The following is a 22,112-nucleotide window of genomic DNA, read 5'->3' on the forward strand; positions in this document are numbered from 1 at the left end:
ATTGTCAGCCCCATTTTACAGATGAGGACATTGAGGCACACAAGTGTTAAGTAATCTGAGCAAGTTACAAGGTGTGACAGTGGTGGCTAGTAATAAAAAGAGAAACAAACATGGTGTGAATCTTTATTTTTAAAATAATTTCCTCAACAACTAACCAACTTCCTTACAAAGACTGATATTCTCCACACATATAATCTCTCAAAATTAGATAATAGTAAAGAATATGAGAGTGGAATTCTCACTGGTCCAGATCCATGAAGTCCCCATATAATTTCTCATTCATTTGTTGACTCGCAATACTTTACCCTGCCCTTAGAAATACTTAAACTGATTGTATCCAAAAAATAAATCTGCTAGATATTGTTCTAATATCTTAATCTTTATCATAATTTTGTTTGAAGATACTGTTAACATATGATTCTTTCTTACAAGTATCTCTGCCACCGAGAACATTGTTGTAAAATGCAAAGGGAATTAAGTAGGAAAAAGTTAAGCTCAAACATCTTTTTAGATGAACTCTATTGGTTATCAAGACTTTCCAAACCCATGTTAACCTCTTAGATAATGAATTTTGCAAAAATGGAAAACAAATTTCTTTGAACTTCACTACAAGGTTATGATGAACATGAACAATTAGAACTTGAAAGTGAGTTCTGTTTCTAAGTATAAAATTTTTTTTTAAATAATCACCCATAATTCCACCATTCAAAAACCCCCACTCAGCATTTCAACACATTTATTTCCAGTGCTTTTTCTCCCCTATTTTTAAAAACATAGTAAATAGCCTACCTTTTAAGGTTTACTGGTACTTGAACCATTTATTAAGGTTTACTTGAACCATTTATTCAAGAAGTTTGTCCCATTGCGTTCGGGGGAAATTCCTATTGTCTCCCTACTCTCCTGTAATGTATTCATCTCTTCTAAGGCAATTCAAGTTATTGACAGAAAAATCAAATTATTTTAGCTATTCTGCTGTTGCTTTACCTATTTGGAAGATAAATTCTTCAATTAAAATTAAAGATTGACTAAGCCCTAGATGATAAGCCTGCATCCCTCCTGTCCAAAGGTGATTTAGCTATTCTTACTTAGTTGGTAGCTCTTACAGGTGGGGTTTAAAGGTCCATGCAATGAAAGGGTCAAGTTTAAGACTTCTCTAACCCTCTGCTCTCCATCTCTGTTAATGGCCTTTCTGGGGTTAGAGATCTGTTTAATGATCAATAGAGGTTTCTATTCCTACCACTAAGCCTTTCATAAAGTAGCATAACCAAGTCAATGTTTAACTGAATTCTTTGGGTCTGAAATGACAAAGTGGGAGTTGGAGGGAAGTCTCCATGGAAACCAACCTCCCAGGAAGTGGCCAGAGGGGTTAGTGTGTGGTGAAGTAGACCTACAAAGATGTCAGGAGGGAAACAACTGCTTTGGAAAGCAGGGCTAAACGTCTGAAATACCTTGATTAAAACGACCTACATTAACATTAAAGGCCCCACGCCACTTCCCTCATGGTTTTCTTTTGACTGTCTTTAAGGTAAAATGGGCCTGAGCCACTCCAAGGCTCACCCTAGAGTGATCAAAGTAGCACCTTTGCAAAACAAAGCGGAAGAGACACCCTCGGCTGGTCCTGCGGACTTTGCATTCACTCAGAACCTGGAAGAAAAGAGTACATATTCACTGGCCAGACTGCAGGACCGGAGTCAAGCTTTGGAAGGGCAGTTGCCCCCTCTACGAGAGACCTGGTTTGGAAGATATTCTGCAGGTAAACATGAAGCCCAGCGTGAGATTTGTGTATTTGTGAGATTTGAGAGCTATTGATGGGTTTACCTGTCTAACCCCATAATCTCAGAAAGTTTCTCAATTATTGAAACGTAAGGGAACATCTTTTGATGGGAGATTGAATGTTTGTCAATTGTTAAGTATTCTGGGTACGTTAGAATGGGTGTATAAACTGCATAAAGGGCTTTTCACCATTCCATAGAAGGAAAAATCCTTTTGTTTCAGTTTAGTTTATAGTGCTTTCAATGTTTATACCTAGCTTTGCCAGACAATTAAAATTATTTAGATAAAGGTGTGATACCTTGTGACCATCATGTGTTTCCATCAGATTCTAAATTTAAATCATCCTCTCCAGTAGTGTTTAATGCCTCTGACTTTGTTATTTTGAAAGCAGCACTGTAGGAGTTCACTCTAATGTGAATTTGGAAACCGCCCCAAACAAAATTGATTTATTGCAGTCCAGATGAGTGGATGAGTCACCCTGTCCCCAACTCCATATTCTCATGGTCATCTGCAGAACTAAGAAAAATTTTTCCCATTAAGATAGGAAGCTCTAGGCCTGAAGTGGCTGTAAATTATCCTGGGATATTTTACTAGACTTCTAACTTGGGAAGAGAAGTGTACATGAATAATGTAAACATACTAGTACATACATTTATATGTAATTTTCTTTTTTCTTCACATTCTAGATCAATAACACATTACCAAGCTCCCATTATTGGTCAACTTGGCCAGAAAGCCTTGTATCTATTTTGGTACCTGGGAGATCTTACCGAGAAGGACTTTCAGTGCTACTTTCTGTAACTGACAACCTTTGATTGGTTCCCTATGACTTAGGTTTTTATGTTCTTCAACTTCCTAAGGTCATGAATGGGAATTTTCCTCTTAATTTTATTGAATAATTCCCTTTTTAAAAACAATCTAAACCCTTTATCCGGTTTTAAGATTTTGGTATCTGAATGGGAAAAGCTGATTCTGGGTACGTTAGAATGGGTCACAACTGGGAAATGTTCTTATTTTTGAAATAGCAAAATCACATTAAAAATAAATAACTAGGGAATGGTGAGCATTTTGACCACTATTTTCAAGGGGCCATATTCAAACCGCAGCGCCACCAAATACCAAATAGTATGACTTGAGCAATTTACTTCCTCTGTTTTCTTCAATTATAAATCAGGGATACTAGTAAAAATAACTACCTGACACTGCCTATGCCATTTCAGGAGAATCAAATTAAATAAGGGGGTGATATCACTCAAATCATAGTATACAATTACAGAAGAGTCAGGTTACTGAAGAAAATTTTGCTGAAAATATTTAGATTTTTAAATCCCACATGTTTTTAGTTGCCTTTGCTATTGTTTCTGTCTTGCTCACTATGCTGGCATCTCTTAAAAGAAAATAAGGACAGAGCAAATTTCTTAAGGTGGTCATTGAAGTGTCTTTTTAAAAATATATATTTTATTGATTTTTTTATAGAGAGGAAGGGAGAGGGAGAGAGAGTTAGAAACATTGATGAGAGAGAAACATCAATCAGCTGCCTCCTGCACACCCCCTACTGGGGATGTGCCTACAACCAAGTTATATGCCCTTGACTGGAATAGAAACTGGGACCCTTGAGTCCACAGGCCGATGCTCTATCCACTGAGCCAAACCAGTTATGGCTCATTGAAGTGTCTTAAGGATAGAAATACATAATTATCCAGGAATTTTTCCATTTAAAATGCAACATGGGGCTGTAGGACAGTCTACACAAGAATCTAGAAATCAGAATGCTTCCAGCCTGTTGAGAGGAAAGGACAAGAACTTCATTCATGCAGTGTTGGTCATGGTAGTAGTTCCAAGGGCTCAGGAAAATCAAGCTAAAAAATCCAATTCACAATGGAGCTCTTGAGCCTCTGTTTCCTAACAAGGTTGTTTTTATCAATAAATAATATTGACATGCTACATTACAGAATTAACTGTGGGAATGTCTTTCCTTAGTTAGGGGGACTATTTAATTAGGAACATACAATGCTTAGTGTTGCATACTCCTATTAAACACTTATGCTCCATTTTCTTATCACCTCTCTACCTAATATCTATCTATCTATCTATCTATCTATCTATCTATCTATCTACATAGTTAATCTAAAAAGAGAATTTATTTTTTAAAGCTATATTTTACCCTGATTTCCTATATTATTTGGGGGTGTTTTAATAGAATTAAAATAAATCCATACATTTCTATTTTTCATGCCAAATTCTGTGTTTGAATAACATTTGTCATCAATACATTTTTTAAAAAATATGTTTTTATTGATTTTTAGAGAGAGAGGAAGGGAGAGGGAGAAGGAGTGAGAAACATTGATGAGAGAGAAATATCATCAATAGGTTGCCTCCTGCATGCTCCCCCCACCCCCCCACTGGGAATTGAGCCTGCAACCTTGGGCATGTGCCCTGATCCAGAATTGAACTGTCAACCTCTTGGTTCTGGGTGGACGGACACTCAACTGCTGAGCCATACTGGCTGGGTTGTCATCAATATGTTTGGGGAGGAAATGAGAAAAACAGAAATTAAATTCTGCTTCTAGACTAATATTTTTGCTCTCATGTAGGGTTCCTGCTTTATATGTTTCATCTCCACATTCAACCCATAAGTTAGACATATATTTTTTAAAAGGTACAAAATTGTGTTAACAAAGCCTAAAAACTAATTGTTAAACTCATTTAATAGTAAATTGTTTCTAATGTGTCTTTTCTTGCTTCTCCCCCAATCCTTCAAGTGCCCAGGGCCATGTATTTTGACATCCCACTGGAACAGGGAGAAACAAGTATTATTAAAAGGCATCCACCCCGAAGACTTCAAGTAAGATAAATTTAAAAAGCTTCATAGGAATTTAAAGGTCACATCCCTTTTTAACTATAATCATAAAAGAGGGATAGTAAAAGGACCAAGCAAATGAGAATGACAATAATGTTAAAGAGAATGTTATCAGTGCAAAGACCATCTTTCTTTAGGTTTTCTTTTGTAATGATTTCACTTTTAAAACCACTACCAAAAGAAGAAAGTATAGTACCAAAGACATAGCCATGATGAGGCTCAAAGGACCTGAAGCTTGCATTGATTAGTTGAATGACTATGGGGAAATCACTTGTAATAGACAATAATAACAATAACAATAGCTACTACTATTTAATTTTCACCTACTACAAGTCAGAGACACCCCAGACAACTTGATCTATGTCACCCATTTAATCCTCATACCCCTCTATGAGAAAGGAAGTATTATCTTTGCTTTATACATGTAGTTCAGAGAGTTAACAAAGACAACAGAGACCACATATCAATCAAGTCTTCAAAGCTCGTTTTCTTAACTGGGCAGAGATGATATCTACAGCCCTGCTGTCCCTACCCTTTTGTTGTTTTAAGTGTCAACTGGTTGTTGAAATTGAGAACATTAGATTTCAAGGCAGCAAAGCAAGTTTTAAATGCACTCACCTTAATAAATATTTAATGAATTTTGTCTAGAGAACTGTAAAGTCTCAGAACTCTCATCGTAGAAGGGGAAAGAGATATGAGTGGATCTTTGAAAATAAGCACCAGCTGAAAGCAGGGCTGGGTGGGGTTGGGGGAGAAGGGGGTTGTCTCAGTGAGCAGGATCTATCTCTGACATTTGAAAAGAATCAGAGCCAAATCCCACCTGCTACACAATTCACCCAGATAACTAGACCAATCCCAGGTGTATTTGAGCTCATTTGTTAGGCATTATTTCTGTTTCAGTTGGTTTTTATTTACCTGTTTTCTCCAAAAACTCACAATCATTATTTGATGTGTTTATATCTTTTGGTCACACACACACAAAAAAAGCATCTTTTCCCAAACTATTAAAAGCCTTAAAATATTGTTTAATGAAAAGTAACCAGTGAAAAGTAAGTGTGTAGCAGTCTGTAGTTCACAAAGTACTTTTCATACCTAGCAATCCTAAATAAGCTAAAAGAGTACATCAATCCATCAAGCTCAAAAAGAGAACTCTGGTATTTCAAAGACTACTTCCCCACATCCTAACCAAACCACCTTAAAAAGAAAAATCAGACAAATGAATTATTTGAGCACAAAGACCATGTCTTATTCAGTCTTATATCTTCAGTCACTAACACCTAATATATACCCCATAATATTTTGTGAATGAATGAACAGATCAATGAATAATAAAGAGACCCATTGTCCCTGGTGGGGAAAAAAAATCAAAGTGCACTCCCTACTGGAGACCTGTAGCATCACTAAATTGGACTAAATTAGTCAATTGGACTAAATTGTAAGTCCAATTGACTAACCAAAATAACAAATGTGATGAATGATAAGGATAGAGGAGTGTTTTATTGAACCCAAGAGTTGGGAGGCACCTGGACTTCAGAGAATTGTGCCTTGGAACCTGAAGGTAGAACTTTATGTGTCTCCCCTAAGCTATTCTCTATGCACCTGCTTTATTCCCTCCCTGCAAATCAACTTTCTCAGCTCCTTTGGTGATATGTGACCATTAATTTGCATCTTATAGTTCCAGTCAAACAGTGTGGCCTGGCCCTCTTGGCTCCAATTCCAAATTCCTGAGAGAAAAAAAATCTTATTGGCTCAGCTCTGCTCATGATTCCAGGTTTGGTCCAAAGAGCTATGACCAGGGGGTATGCCATGCAGTGGAAATGTAGACTCTAAAGGTAGCTCCCTGAGAAGAGGGAAATCACTGGGAACTTGGCAGATATCGGAAAAATATAAACTATAATTATCTTTCACAAATGAGGCTCAGCACATTTTCCACTACAAATGGGTTTTTGAGAGAATAATAAATGCTAGGTTCCCATGACATGCTAATTAATAGCCTAATCTCTGCCAGAGAAAATTCTAAAAGTATTTTTTTAAATTATTAAACCAAGTTGAATTGCACCTTAAATAATTTGACTTGCATATTTGGCACTCTCTACTTCCTGAACATCTACTCCTCAAACAAAGAGCAGGTCATGAACTCAGGTTCTCTCTAACGTGGAGTTGCTTAGATCTGATAACCTCTTCCAGGGAACTCTAAAGCAAATGTGCCTGCCCCAGGCTGACCATCACTGTCCCTTCTGGCCTGATTCACCTTCTCATCCAGCTATCTCAGGTCTAGCCTAAGATGGAGATGTCTCCCGCAACTCCCCACCCCACTATATAGTGTTTCCTCAGGTAATCTCAAATGACTCCCTCATCTCCAAAGATTTGCTCAAATCTCACCTTCCCTGGGAGGCTTATCCTGACAATCCATTGACAATTGCAACCCTCACCCTAGCACTCCTGATTGCTCTGGCCCTTCACTATCTCCCCCTGTTCCCCAGAACACTTATTTTCATCCAACACAAGCAGTAACTTAACTATTATGTTCAATGTGTATTTTCTTCAGTGCCTCTTCATCCTCCCCCAACCCCAATGCTAGAACATAATCTTCACAGAAGCAGGGATCTCTGTCTGTTGTCTTCAATAATGTATGCAAGTATCTAAAACTGCATATAAGCATAACCATTGGATGCAAGACACTGGGAGGGGGTGAGGGCATGTGCTGGGGGGCAGGGGAGGCTAGGGGAAGGTCAATTGGGAGGAAAAAAAAGGAGACATATGTACTACTATGTGTAATACTTTAAACAACAAAAAGGTAAAAAAATATAAAACAGTACATGGCAGGTAGTAGGTGAGCAATAAGTATGTGTTGAATAAATGTTGAATGAATGAATGGAGAGGAGAGAAAGATGAGCATAAAGACTGGTGATGAGAGATATGGAGGATGATTCTGACCTGGGTGGTCTTGTTATGCTGTTTTTGGTATTAGACAATTTGTCACAAACTTTTTCTTTACCTTTTTTAGTCCTTTGCCAATTTTCTATTACCTTTTTCTTTGTGATTCATAAGAATTCTTTATGAGACCTGGTCCTTTTTTAATTATCTGTGTTGCAAATATCTTCTTTTCATCTATGGTTTGCTTTTTCATTTGGCATGCGCGCATGCATGGGTGTATGTACACATAGATTTCCAGTTTTAATGTCAAATTTCTCAATCTTAACCTTTATGTTTTGTATTTCTTATATTTTGACTAATTATTCTCTTTCCCAAGTTCGTAAAGATATTTTGTATTTCTAAAATTTATACTATTTAACTTTTCACACTTAGCTCTTAATCCATCTGAAATTCATTTGTGTGCAGGTGTGAAGTTGAAATCTAATTTTACTTTTTTCCCCATTTGATTAATCTATTGTCCCAGCACTCTTTATGGAATCATTCATTCTTTGACCATTGATTTGAAATGTTACTTCTGTCATCTATCCAATATCCAGAGCTTCAGGAGTCTATTTCTGGACTCTCTCCTCTGTTGCACTGGTCTACCTGGTATCTCCACAGGAATTCCACAGCCGTAACAATTAACTTAAAACCGAGTTTTTATATCCAATAAGGAAAGTCCCCTCACTTTATTCTTCTTCAGAATTATCTTTGCTATCCATAGTCCTCTGCTCTTCCATGTGTAGTTTGGATCTTCTTGGCAAGTTTCACAAAAAAATCTTATCAGCATTAATAGATTAACTTGGGGAAGATTAACCAAGTTTACAATATTGAGTCTTTTAAACCATGAACATGGCATAAATTTCCATTTACTTATATTTTCTTTTAGATGTTTCAATAATATTTCATAATTTTTCCACAGAGGTCTTGTGTAATTTTTTTAATTTTGGTACATCTCTCAGCTTACATTTTGATGCAGCTTTTTTTTCACCAGGAAAAGGGGTGAAAAAGCCATTGAGTTGAAACTGTGAGCCTGGCTCTAGTTTCCCATCTTGTATGGAGCACTCTTAGGTCCCATTTAACCTATAGAAATAGCTCACAGCCATCAGGAATCCTAAATGCCTTATTAATCTGCCTCCCCCAAGTTTTCGGTTCTGTTTTCTATTCCAAGGAGATATATATCTTGTATTAAAGGCTGACCATATCTTTTTGGTTTCCTGCTTTATTTTTTCATTGCTATATGTTTGGAACAACGAATGTTATTAAAATGTGAGCTCCTGCCAAAACCGGTTTGGCTCAGTGGATAGAGCGTTGGCCTGCGGACTCAAGGGTCCCAGGTTTGATTCCGGTCAAGGGCATGTACCTTGGTTGCGAGCACATCCCCAGTGGGGGGTGTGCAGGAGGCAGCTGATCGATGTTTCTCTCTCATCGATGTTTCTGACTCTCTATTCCCTCTCTCTTCCTCTCTGTAAAAAATCAATAGAATATATTTTTTTTAAAAAAATGTGAGCTCCTTGCAATGCCTTGACCAGAAATCCCCCCTTGGCCTTATGATTTCTTCCTCCAAGGCCGTCTTGGACATCTTGACCTTTATCCCAGAGCCTTAGAGGACACATTCTTCAGTCACAGTGCCAAATGAATTTTATTATTTCTTCATGTTGTTCCTGCACACCTTTCTCCTACTAGTAAATAGAAGCTCAGGTTAGTGTTTGTCACCACTAACAGATTGAATCTCCTGTCTCTTATGTGACACTTCCACTGGTTATCCTGACAATTTGTTTTATTTAAGAAGCCAAATAATCCAGAAATCTTTAGACAAATAATCTTTTTTTTTTTTTAATGTCATTCTAACAATTCTCCAAATAATTCCTTCAGTCGTGTTCTCTCTGAAGATGATGAAGCGAGGCATCCCATTTCCCAGGGAGGGAAAAGGAACTTAATATGAAGCCAGAATTCCAAGGCCATTTCACTTGACTGCTTTGTTTAGAGAAGCCAATTTTCCAACAATTTTTTTCTGCAGTGCTTCCCAGGTCAAGTAAAAAGATTTAACAGAGGGATCCTATTTGCAATGTTAGTTGCTGCCATCTAGTGTCCTTCGTGGAGAAATAGTGTGAGCCCTTAGGTTCTTTTCAATGGCCAGGAAGAAAGTAATTGCCTACGGAGAGTACTTGAAGACACCTGCTACGTAACCCTTATCAGAACTGCAGATTCAATATCAGAACTGCAGGTACATCAATCAGACTCCTTGGTATTTTCCCCAAATGAATCGAAATCTCATGTCCATACAAAAGCCTACACACAGATGTTTATAGCAGCCTTATTCATAATTGCCAAAATTTGGAAGCAACCAAGATGTCCTTCAATAGGTGAATGGGTACATAAATTGTGATATATCCAGAAAATGGAATATTATTCAGCATTAAGAGGAAATTTGCCTATCAAGCCATGAAAAGACATGGGGGAAACATAAATGCATATTACTAAGTGAAAGAAACCAATCTTAAAAGATTGCATACTGTGTGATTCCAACTTTATGACATTCTGGGAAATGTAAAACTATAGAGATAGTCATAAAAATACTAGTGGTCACCATGAGTTAGAGGGGAAGATGGATGAGTAAATAGACAGAGGATTTAGAGGGTAATATAACCACTCTATATGGTACTTCAATGGTAGGTACATGTCATTATACATTTGTCCAAACCCATTAGAATGTACAACACCAAGAGTGAACCTTACTGTAAACTAAAGACTTTGGGTGATAATGATATGTCACTGTAGGTTTATCAGTTGTGATAAATGTTCCATTCTGGTGCAGGCTCTTGGTAATGGAGAGGTTGTGTGCAGAAGGTATATGAGAGTTCTACTTTCTGCTCAATTTTGCTGTGAACTTAAATAAGCTCTAAAAAAATAAAGTTTATTAATTAAACATACACACAAATATATATACTATATATTTTTTTGCCAGAACTAGCCAAGACCTGTTGAATCTTAATCCCTAATGAATTGCTCAGGACATTTTTCTTTTAATTCCCCGAGTTTCTAGTGATAAATCAGGTTTAGGAACACGTAGTGAAGGAAAAAAGCATGAAGTTTGGAACTGGACAGACCTGAGTTTGAATCCTGGAGTTGCCACTTACTAGCTATGCAACTTTAGACATGTCACTAACCTCTCTAAAATGGGGAACCATCATCATCATCCACAGGGTTCCCGTGACAATTGAATGAGATGACATATTGGGACCCTGAGCATGATGGACAATAGCGGCTGCAAAGGCATTTGGGCCTAATCACCAGAAAGACCCGAATCCTGAACCATGCCAGGGGATAGCATAAACACTTCCTGTTCTTTCCTCACCCCCCAACCTCCCTAGTTATTGCTGATTCTCCCTCTCATTTGCCTGGATATCCCTTGACCCTTGGTCTCCATCCCCCTTCCTTTTTGACTCCGTTCCCCTCAGGGTTCTAACTTGACCAGCTGCTGCTTCCTCTGCCAGCAGGTCCCATTTGTCCTGCATCTTTATGTTCAGCAGAGAAGAGAGACAAACCTCTCTCGTACTAGTATTGACCACCCCTCATTATCTCCTTGCTAAGTCACTATGTTAAAAACAAACAAAACACTACTTCCTCACATTAGGCTGCTTTAGCAGAAAGAAGTGCTGGCTGCCCTCCTGAGAACAGCCCAGAAATGGTCCCATAGGGAAGTAGCAGGAGGCACATGTCACTCTCCCACTGTGAGTGCTGGATGCTCAGCATCCATTTCCTGTGGTCTCACTCTGTCTCTTTTCACCCTTGAAAGCTACACTGGCTTCCAGGACTATGCCTTGATAATACAATGAAAAATAATTTCAAATGAAAAATAATTTCAAAAGATGTTAGGATTTGCCTTTCATGTTGGACTAAGGGAGTAGTGCTCACATTGTTTGTTGCAGCACATGGTGTCCCGGTTTCCTCCTGCTTCCTGAGCCATCACTTCTGTCTCCTTGGCCGTTTCATCTTCACACACTAGCCTCTTGGTGTTGGACTCCTTGGCGCTGCTCTTCTCATTCTTGACTCGCCCAATGACTATGGCTTCAGTTTTGCTTTACCCAGCACAGACCTGTCCTCTGAGCTCCTTGCCTGTACATCTAATCTACTCAACATCTACACTGATATGCCTCAAAGGCTTCTCAAACGCAACCTGCTCTAAACCGAATTTGTATTTTCCTTCTATATTCCACCTAAACCTGGTCCTCTAGAATTCCCCATCTCAGTGACCGATAACACTATCTGTACCTTGTATCTGAATATCATCTGGACACTTCACTCTCCCTCACCGGCCATCATGAATCCTGTTTGGTCAGTTTTAAATATTTGCAGAGTCCATCAGTGTCCTTCCACGAGCCACAGACCCCTCACTACTCTCTTTAGTTTAGTTTCCACACTGCAGCTACAGTGATCATTTTTTTAAAACAAATGTAGTAATCATGTCACTACTTTGCTTAAAATGTGTCAATGACTGTCCATAGTCTTAAGGAAACCAACATCTGATACTACCGCATTAGGCCCGGCGTAAGCTGACCCCTGGCTCCCTTTCCAGCCTCATTTGAGCTGCTCTTCCTCTCACTCTGAACTGCAGCCAACTGACTTCTTGCAATTCCTTCAATAGCTCATGCACTCTCCTAACCTTAGTCCCCTTAATACTTCCAACCTTCCAACTTCTGCTGAAAAATTACTTCTTCAGCAAACTTTCGTGGACTGCCTCCTTACCCTTCTCCCTCTTGTATTATTTTTCTAGGGCTACAATCATGACGTATAAAAAATTGTGTGGCTTAAAATAACAGAAATGTACTATGTCACAGTTCTGGAAGCTAGAAGTGTGAAATCAAGGTGTTGGCAGGGTAGGTTTCTTCTGAGGGCTGGGAGGGAGAATCTGTTCCATGCCTTTCTCTTAGCTTCTGGGGATTTGCTGCCAGTCTTTGGCATTCCTTTCCTTGTGAAACATCACTCCAATGTCCACCTTTATCTTCACATGGTGCTTTTCCAAATTTCCTCTTTTTATGAGGACACCAACATATTGAATTAAAGGCCCAGCCTACTCCAGTATAACCTCATATTAACTAATTTTATCTGCAAGGACCCTATTACCCAATAAAGTCACATTCTGAGGTACTAGGGGTTAGAACTTCAACATATACATTTGGGAGAAGGAACACAATTCAAGTCATAATACCACCCATTTCTGAGGTGGAGTCCTCCAGGTATAATATATTGTCAGTCCTGCCCTGCAGAGTTTTTCCACAAGTACTGATTAGTTTGTAATTCTTAATCAAATAATCACACAAGCAAAAGTATATTTGCTCCTCCTCCCCCATGGACTGTAAGCTCCATGAGGGACCATGCCCATTTTTGTTGACCACTGTACCCCCATGCCTGGCATATGGCAATTGTTGAATAAGTATTCACTGAGTGAAGCAATGAACTCCTTGGCCCTCCAGGTCGTTGACTGCATGTCAACGTGAACAGGGCAGCCTTTATGTCCCTGCCTACTCCCAGTGCTCTAGCTTCTGGAACAGTCAGTCATCTGAGGCAAGTAGGACTGGAGGCAGCTCTACTGGTTCATCAATTGCTGCCCAATTAGTGACCCCTTGAAACTCCAGCATCACTTTCCCTGTAAAGCCAAACCCCCACTAGGAAAAGCCATGTCTAAGATTTGTTAGCAAATTGAACTTCCATGTCACGTGTGCCTCATAAGCACCACTGATTACTATTGAGGAGGATAAGGGAGCTTCTCTGAAGATGTTAAAAATACATCACTTCCCCAAGAACCAGAAGAGTTCAGCTGGGTGGTTAATGGATGAAGAAAATAACTTCTTGGTGCTTCTTTCATCTCTAATACTCTAAGATCCTCATTGTTCGATAACTTTAGACATGGTCCCTCAATGCAGCTAGAAAAGGATTCTTAGTCTTTTAACTCTGACCACTATTGAGATCAACAAGTCACTGACAACAGTGCAATAGAACCCAGAGAGGTCGAAAGGCCTTTTGCACAGATACCACTGTAATCCCATTGAAATTGCCTTCTCTGTGTGCGCTCAAGAGTAAGTGCTGCTTTTGCAAAGTGTTAAGATAGTTTAATGCCTGGCTTTTATGTTTCATCATCTCATGGCTCGAGGAATGCTGAATGCTCTAAATGTTGGGCTTCTAGAAGCTTGAACCCATCGACCTGCCACAAATAATTACTTCTGAAAGGATCTTGAGCCAGCGAGAAGCCAGGATGACTCGCAAAGCAAAGGTAAACTGCAGTGGTACTCGGAGGGGGTGGGTGTAACTGGGGGTGGGCGGTCCTTTTCATGTGCTCCCTGCACAGAGGACTTCAAAGCAAATCACATTCTTACGTTATTCAGAGTGAGAAGTTGACAAAGCCCTACATCTTCTCCCGGGCCTGCCTCCTGCTGGCAACTGCTCTTGCCTCTCAGGTGAACCCGGGCCCTTCTCTGCTTCCTGGTGGAAAAGGGAGAAGAAGAAGAGACAGAGAAATTGTACTTGGAAATTGGTGATTCTAGAAGTGTTCAAATATGTGGGAAAGTCCAGCATAACTCTTCCCTTTCATTTCTTCCACTCGGCTAAAACTTTCTCTTTCTTCTCAGTTTTCAGGATAAATAATACTACAACGCACCAAAAAGTCATCCTGGAAAGGGCCTACTGTAGAGTTCTTTCTTTTTACAAACTTGTCATACTCTGCTGAGAAAACTCCCCTCGTGCAGAAATGTAAAATGTGAGGTAGAAGCAGATTTTTAACACTTTCTACTCCGGATTCATTTTGGAACCAGCTAGATACTGCTGTGTGCTGGCTCACTTGGTAGAAGATGTCCAGGTAGTTTTGGATCCTGAAGGCCATGTTTGTGATGCTGATAGCACCTCAGGAGATGGCCTCTCCCTGAGGCTCACATCAGTGAACACAGTCATTGTCCACAGGCCACCATAAAACATCACTGAAGGCATCTGGTGGTAAATGAGTGTGTATTCACCCCTGATTGCCCTCAATGACTGTCTGCACTGTCCCACTGGAGTTTATGGGAAGAGCACCAAAGTCACAAATAATCAACTTCAAGTCCTCCCTAAACTGCAATATACCAGGGCTTATATTGGTATATAGGGGAACACTCTGTATAAATAGGTTCTAATTTCATAGCCAGACAAGTAGTCAGTGGTAGAAGAGACAGGGAGAAAGAGAGAGAGGCTGGTCTCATCAAACCAGAACACATTTCTGGGGAGATAATAATGAGCATCTATTGATAGGGAAAGTGATATCTTGTCAAAATGAGATGTGAAAAGATATGTCCATTCAAGGTCTGAAACACTCCACAGGAACCTTGAAGAACTGCATTGCATACATTGCAAACTGCCACTCGATTCACTGGTAGCTACGCGAAGGACTTACCGGGGAACTGCTGTGGTCTGTCTTTGATATCACAAGAGATCTCTGTGGATTACGATTTCGGATTTATCTTGTTCTGTTCCAAAAAGGATTTCAAGTTTAGATTGCAGAGTCAGTAACTACTTATCTCACACTAATGAAGGTGTCATCTTTTGTAGCAGGAATTGGAAAAGAAGACGCAAATTCCAATGTATACTTCTGGGAAAAGACAATATTTACATAAGATGCAAATGCTAGAAATAAACCGGAAAAGACAAGAGGTAAATATGAGAAGAATATCACATTTACCAAATTCACTGAGCATGATAACTGCCCTGGCACATAGATGTAGTTAAGTGTTCATCTCCAGTCTTTTTAAATCTAGTCATTAGATCCAAAGATTCAACTATTGGAGTTGGGAAGAACCAACAATATTCCTTCTCCTACCAACTAAGTCTTTCCTCTGTTTACAGGATGTAGCTGTGTCTCAAGTCTCTCTTTTTAAACTCTTGCTTCTATGACATTCTGGCTGCAACAGAAAAAAATGGCGTTAGACCATTTTTCTTGGTTTAGTAAAAGAAAAAAGGGGGTGGGTGGTGGGGTTTGGTGGGTGGTCTTTATTTTGATACTGAAGCATCTCTGCAATATATGCCATGGAGTGATCTTACAAGAAAGACCTCTTGTTACAAAGCCATGTACAGTATGGCTCCTCTAATTGTCATAATCCAAACTTCTCACTCTAGTGAATAAGCCTAAAACCTCTGTCTGCTGCTATTCCAAATATATCAAGTAGCCTTCGGAGAAAGGCTTTAACGGAAGTCCTCACCTTTTTGAGACTGTGGATATACTCTCCCTTCTCCTAACAACAAACTTGTGCATAAAGAAAAACTCTGTACCTTCTAATAGGAAAAAGAGTGTCCTATTCTGATTAGGGGACCACAGATGCCCACAGATGATTACACAACTGGCAAAGTGGCCGACCCATGGACCTATTCTGGTGAAAGTAGCTGAGGGTAAAGATGGGGGGTGGGAGGACTTGAACCATTTATAACTGATTGTTTTCAGGCCCAAGTGGAGTTGAAGAAAAGTCTTCACAGGGAGGCGAGGATTAATAAGGAGAAACCGAGGAACAACACAGCCAAGAAAATCCTTGACAGCATCCCCAGAGATGATGATGGTGACTTTCTAACCGTGTTGCCTGATGAAACCTTAAACCCAAGTCCAGGTGAGTCATGAAATTTTTTTTTAGTAAAATAAAGTATTTCAAGTGTTTCAATCATCACCAAATAAACTTTCAGGGGTAAGGGTAGGGAACTTGTTAGGGTAGGAGGTCAGTAAATAGTCTTAGGTCCCTGCTGATATTTACTTCCTGGAATAGTGGGTAGGTTATCATGTAATTTGGATGGCCCGGAATAAAAGGCAGAAGTTTAAGCACTGTAATAAGATGCTTCTTTCTTTATAGAGGTTTACTGTACTTTGTATGCATGATTGGCGATCCTCGCTCCATCCCTAGGAGGGAAAAAGGCCAAAGAGCCTCATCTTGTGGTGAAAGAGAATAAAGCACATGGAGGAAATATTAAATGGGAAATTGGTATCAGCTTGTTTGGTGCCATAAGCAGACACTCTCACCCCCGGCCCACTCTTCCCCCACAGCACACTCGGAATAACTAAAACTGAACCCAGGCCTGCTCCTGCTGCATCCATGCATTCAGTGAGGCCTCCGTGCCCTGGGGCCTTCTGTTCCCTCTCCTTGCAACTGATCAGTCGCCAAGTCCTGTTGAGGTCACCTAGCACTGAAATCTCCCTTCTTTCTCCCATTCCCCATGTCACCTTTAGGCCATTGTGTCATACCAGGGCTATTGCTACAGCCTCCTGACTATACTCCTCACTCAGGTCTCACCCTCCCACATCAGCCCTCCATATCAGTGGTTCTCAGTGTGGTCCCCAGACCTCCAGCGCCAGCCTCACCTGGGAACTTGTTAGGACCTCAGCCAGAGTGACTGAATCAGAAACTGCAGGGGTGGGCCCAGCAATCTGGGTTTAACACCCTCTACCGAGGTGATTCGACGCCTGTAAAGTTTAAGAACCACAGGTCTATTGTCCACAGACCAGCAGGGTCTGCATCACCTGGGAGTTTATTAGGAATGTGGAATTTCAGACCCCACCCCAGACCTACTGAATCAGGCCCCACATTTTGTCAAGATTCCAAAGTGATTCCCCTGCACAATAATGTTCTAGAAGTACTGCCCTCAGAGTGGAGTAACCTTATACAATGCAAATCTGACCAATTCACTGTCTTGCTAAAAAAAAAAATCCTTCAGTGAGTCTCCATCAGCCTGAGGACAAAGTCTAACTCCCTCCCTGGCTTCATCTCCTGCCATTCTCATACCCAGCCCCACACCGCAGTCAGGCCAGATTGCTCATAGCCTCAGATTGCTTTGTGATTTCCAACAGATATCTACATACATAACCTCTGCGCCAAGTTGCCCCACCAATTAGAGCCCCATAAAGTTTGCCCTGTCTGTATTGCCCCAGGGCAAGCCCACCATTGCAAATGTACAATACTGTCTACACTCTCAGATTGCCCTGCTGTGGGCCAAATCCCCACCTCAGCAAGACTGACCACTGAGAGCTCTAGGGAGATGCTGGCCACGCCTCTGGTGGTCTTGGGCTTCTAAGAGCAAAATAGGCAGCCGAAAGAGATCCTGCTCCTGCTCAGAGGAACAAGATGCTTAATCAATACGTTAATGAAATAAGAACAGGCTGAATAATTGAAAATCTACTTGAGGCATCTATGTAACCTATACTCCTGAGTCCCAGAATAAAATATGCTGTGTAGTCATGTAGAAAAACAACTTTTACAATTAAAAAAAATATTGGCAAAACAAACCAAGAAAAGTGCCTCAGCTACAGTTAGACATGTAGACTCATTGCTTGAGATCAGGCCAAGAAAAACCAACACAGGTGTAGGCTTTGGGAGATGCTCCAGATTTGGAGGGGCTCAGGGGAGACTGTGACACATGGTGACGGGGTTTTCCTGCTTTCCTCGTGCTTTTCCGAGCTGCTTCATTTTGCTCTGGCAAAGGTTTATTGAGTGCTTACTATAAGCCAGGCACTGTAGTCTGCCCTTAAATGCATTATTGCATTTAATCCTCACATAACCTATAAGGTAGGAGTTACTATTAGGCCCCATGTAACGGAGCCAATATTCAAGGCCAAGTCCTTCTGACTCCCAAGTGTGCTCTCTCACCCACCCTCTTGTACAGCCTCATTGGAGCTCTGTCCAGGACAACCATGGGAAAGTCTGCAAATATAGAGGTTGTGACTCCTCAACCTTATCTTTCAAGAGAAGGCTGCCCTCTGCAAAGCCTATAGATTTCACCACGGCAGTAGGCATATGCTGGATCAATGATTCCTTTTTACTTATTCCCAAATAGCATCTTTGATTTCTTTTCCTGTCTTCTAAAAGCAATTCCCTTTGCTTTCTCCTAGAAGTGGAATGTAGCCAAGATCATAGACTTCCAAGAGGATCCTGCTAGTTAGATTCTGGTAGTTAAGATTCCTCTGTACCCATCTCCTCTGATTTTATGCTATATTTGCTTATTCCGTTCCCTCTTTTGGAATTGAAGTGAGAGTTCAAGTCTCTTCTTTTTTTCCCCTGCAGCTTCTTTAAAATGAAATTGCCCACACTTTACATATATTTATATAATAAATTATATATACTGTATGTGTGTATATATATATATATATATATATATATATAAAATGATACATAACTTACACAAAGTGAACATCATTTTTTAGAGCTTAAGATTCTATGAGTTTTAAGATGTTTATGTTGCTCTTGCCCTTTCCAGAAGCCATAATATAGTGAGTAGAAAAAGCCATGCACCTGGAACCCAGGTCTTTCATTTGAGCCCCACCAGGACATTTATTAACTGTAATAAAGGGGAGCAGGGACCTTCTCTAGCTCCTAGAACAGTGCCTGGTACATAGTATCTCTCAATACATATTAGCTATATGTTTGTCTACATGAGATTATTCTATAGACAGAGAGATTACAGCTAAATTATAGTCATTTAACCTCTGCAAACCTCAATTTCCACATCTGTAAAATGGGAATATAAAGCATGTCACCAAATAGGTCTTATGTAAAAATTAATATAAATCTGTGTAAAAGCACATATAAAATGTAAAGTGTCATGTAAATGTATGGGGATATGGACAAAATTGAAGAAATATGGAACTGATATCTTATAGTGAAAATATATACCTCAGGGAATTGGCATCCTAAATACATCATTTGTCACCTTCACAATTCTGGTCTTATCAGGACACCTGTGCTATTATTTACTTAGTATTTTTCTTTAAGCTTTCTTCTAAGAACAAGGGCAACTTTCCTACATAACCACAATACAATTATTACACTTACAAATGTTATATTGATACCTACTGTTTTCTAATGTTTGGTCCATATGTAAATATCCATGGTTAGCCCCATAATGCCCTTTATGGCTACTTTTTGTTTCCCTGTTTGTGCTTTTCTTTTTTATTTTTATTTATTTATTTATTTATTTATTTATTTTTTTTTAAAGAGAAACATCAATCAGCTGCCTCCTGCACACCCCCTACTGGGGATGTGCCCACAACCAAAGTACATGCCCTTGACCGGAATCGAACCTGGGACCCTTGAGTCCGCAGGCCGATGCTCTATCCACTGAGCCAAACCGGTCAGGGCTGTGCTTTCTTTTTTAGATCCAGGATCCAAACCAGGATCATACATTGCATTTTATTTTCTGTTTCTCAGTCTCCTTTTTTGCTTGTTTGTTTGTTGTTTTGTTTTATTGGTTTTTTGTTGTTGTTTTTTAGAGAGAGAGGATAGGGGCAAGGGGGGGAGGAGAGAGAGAGAGAGAGAGAGAGAGAGAGAGAGAGAGAGAGAGAAACATTGATTTGTTGACCACTTATTTTTGCATTCATTGGTTGACTCTTGTATGTGCCCTAGCCGGGGATCAAACCCGTTACCTTGGCGTATCAGGGCAATGCTCTAACCAACTGAGATATCTGGTCAGGGCTTCTTGGTCTCCTTGATTTTCTTTTTTCTTTTCTCCTTCCTGCCCTTGTTCTTAGGAGATTTGTGGTGATGTATGCTGGGGGGAAGTGACTCTACAACTAATCCTCAAATGGTTCAACTGAAAAGTTCATATGTAGTGACAAAATGTTGTTGGTGAGCTGGAGTATACAGGTATATATACAGGTGTACTATTCTTGTGCCTTACAGAAGATTTAAATTTTTTTTTTAAAAAAGGAAAAGAGAAATATCTTGAATGCTTCCACAGATGGAATCCTGTATATGTATATATATTTTTAAAATACCAAACAGATTATTCTGTGTTCATACAAAAACAGGCACTTAAACAAATACACCATTGTCAGGGGGGAAATTGATTAAACGAACTTTTAACTTTTTGTAGGAAATTCACAGAATGCAGGATTTTTAGAACATCACTCAAGGAATGACTATGGTCCCCGGAAAATTGGCAAAATGGAAACATGGCTCCGTGAACAAGAGGCCCGGGGACAGCTGCTGTGGGACAGCTCTAGCTCTGACTCCGATGAGTTGGGGAAAGTCACGAAGAAACCACGAGCCCTGGTGAGGACCAGGACAGAGAGAATCCCACCTTTTGATGAGTTTTTTGATCGAGAATAAGAATGCTATTCACTAACCTAGATTCTCAGTGCATTGAAGACTTATTTTCCTATAAAAACTCTTCAAGTTAGTATATGAATTATTCTGAGGGAACCATTTCACTTGCTTTTTATTTAAAGTCTTATGATTAACAGATGTGGCATAGTTTGTTAATGATGCTGCATAACCAACTGCCTCAACACGTAGGGGCATAAACAACAGGCACTTATTGTTTCACTCTTCTGTGGGTTGCTGGGCTCAGTTGGGTGGTTCTTCTGCTGGTCTCTTTTGAAGTCTTTCATGAAGTTGAAGTCAGCCAGCAGCAAGGGCTTGACCAGGACACTGAGACAGCTGGACCTCACTCCCTCTCCATACAGCCTCGGAGTCTCTTCACCTGGTTTCTCCAAGTGGTCTCTCCAGCCAGGTAGTGAATGGGGAGCTCAGGGCTCCAAAAAACAAATGTTCCAAGAGGAGGAAGCAGAAGCTGCCAGTCCTCTAAAGAGCAATCATGGAACAGGCTCTGCATTACTCCTACATTCTGTTTGTTGAAGCAAATCATTGTCCAGATCACAATCAATGAAAAAGGGCATGAATTCCAAACTGTGGCCCATTGGGGTCCATTTCTGAGACTTGCCCCAAATTATAGCTTATAAAACAAAGAGATGAGAAAGTAGATTTGATACAAATAAAAATGAGTTTTTAAAGATGCTACATTATAGACTAAGCTCCCTAAGTCACAGTCCTGTGAGTTAGCAGTTTATGATCTTATAACTGAAAGGTTACAGGAAACAGGTGGAATAATGTCTAGTGTGAAAGGTTGTCGTGAATTAAAGCTCAAAGTTAAATGAAGAACTCTTAAGAGTATGAGGTAGATCTTAGACTTCCTTAAAACTAAAAGGAATGGTAGAAATATTCAATACAAAAGTTACTCCATTTATAAAAATTACATTTTTAGGTAGCTTTAAGAGTTTCTTTGGTGTAAAATTAGGCTCTACTTTTAGCATACTCTAAAAGTACTTTTATGCCATCCAGAAGCTTCTAAGATATTAGTAAAACTTAAAGCAAAATAAAAACACCCTTTTAAGCCTTATTTAGGAGACCGCCCCCCCCAAAAAAAAAAATAGAGAGAATTACCCCTGAATTTGATGTTCAGTGCATTTATGTCAGTCACAAAGAACCGAAAAAGAAAGACTGCTGTGTCAGGGGATAAACAATCATGTTTCCTTCAAGGACAAAAGGCCTCTAGGTCACCCCTAGGTATTGTTACTCCCAGTTCTTTGCAAGAAGTATTCTTACTTTTTCTGTGGTATGTAAAAAGCATATTTCCTACAAAGGAATACATAATGGTTTGACCAGTCAGCCTTCTTGAAAAAGTAAAATCTTTGAGAGAAAAAAATGAGTCCAACCTATTCATAATGAATATTATGGTTTATCTGGAAGGTTTACAACAAAGTGGGGTGGTCAGCTCCCAGTGTGGA

At 39.7% G+C, this 22,112-nt stretch overlaps 1 protein-coding gene across 3 annotated transcripts; it reads left to right on the forward strand.

Annotated features, from left to right (window-relative positions):
* The first annotated feature begins 1,530 nt into the window (after positions 1–1,530).
* Positions 1,531–20,655, forward strand: CCDC198 (coiled-coil domain containing 198). Of its 3 annotated transcripts, none has more exons than XM_008139004.3 (6): positions 1,531–1,753; positions 4,536–4,618; positions 13,737–13,823; positions 15,128–15,229; positions 16,014–16,173; positions 20,420–20,655. In XM_008139004.3, the coding sequence occupies exons 1-6, from the start codon at positions 1,531–1,533 to the stop codon at positions 20,653–20,655; spliced, it is 891 nt and encodes a 296-aa protein (XP_008137226.2). The 3 variants fall into 3 exon arrangements, with proteins under 3 accessions (XP_008137226.2, XP_008137227.2, XP_054571463.1); XM_008139005.3 differs by having other exon boundaries at positions 15,131–15,229; XM_054715488.1 differs by lacking the exon at positions 20,420–20,655 and having other exon boundaries at positions 15,131–15,229; positions 16,014–16,184.
* Positions 20,656–22,112: the final 1,457 nt, after the last annotated feature.

Source organism: Eptesicus fuscus, chromosome 5 (assembly GCF_027574615.1).
Source record: "Eptesicus fuscus isolate TK198812 chromosome 5, DD_ASM_mEF_20220401, whole genome shotgun sequence".
Lineage (NCBI taxonomy): Eukaryota > Metazoa > Chordata > Mammalia > Chiroptera > Vespertilionidae > Eptesicus > Eptesicus fuscus.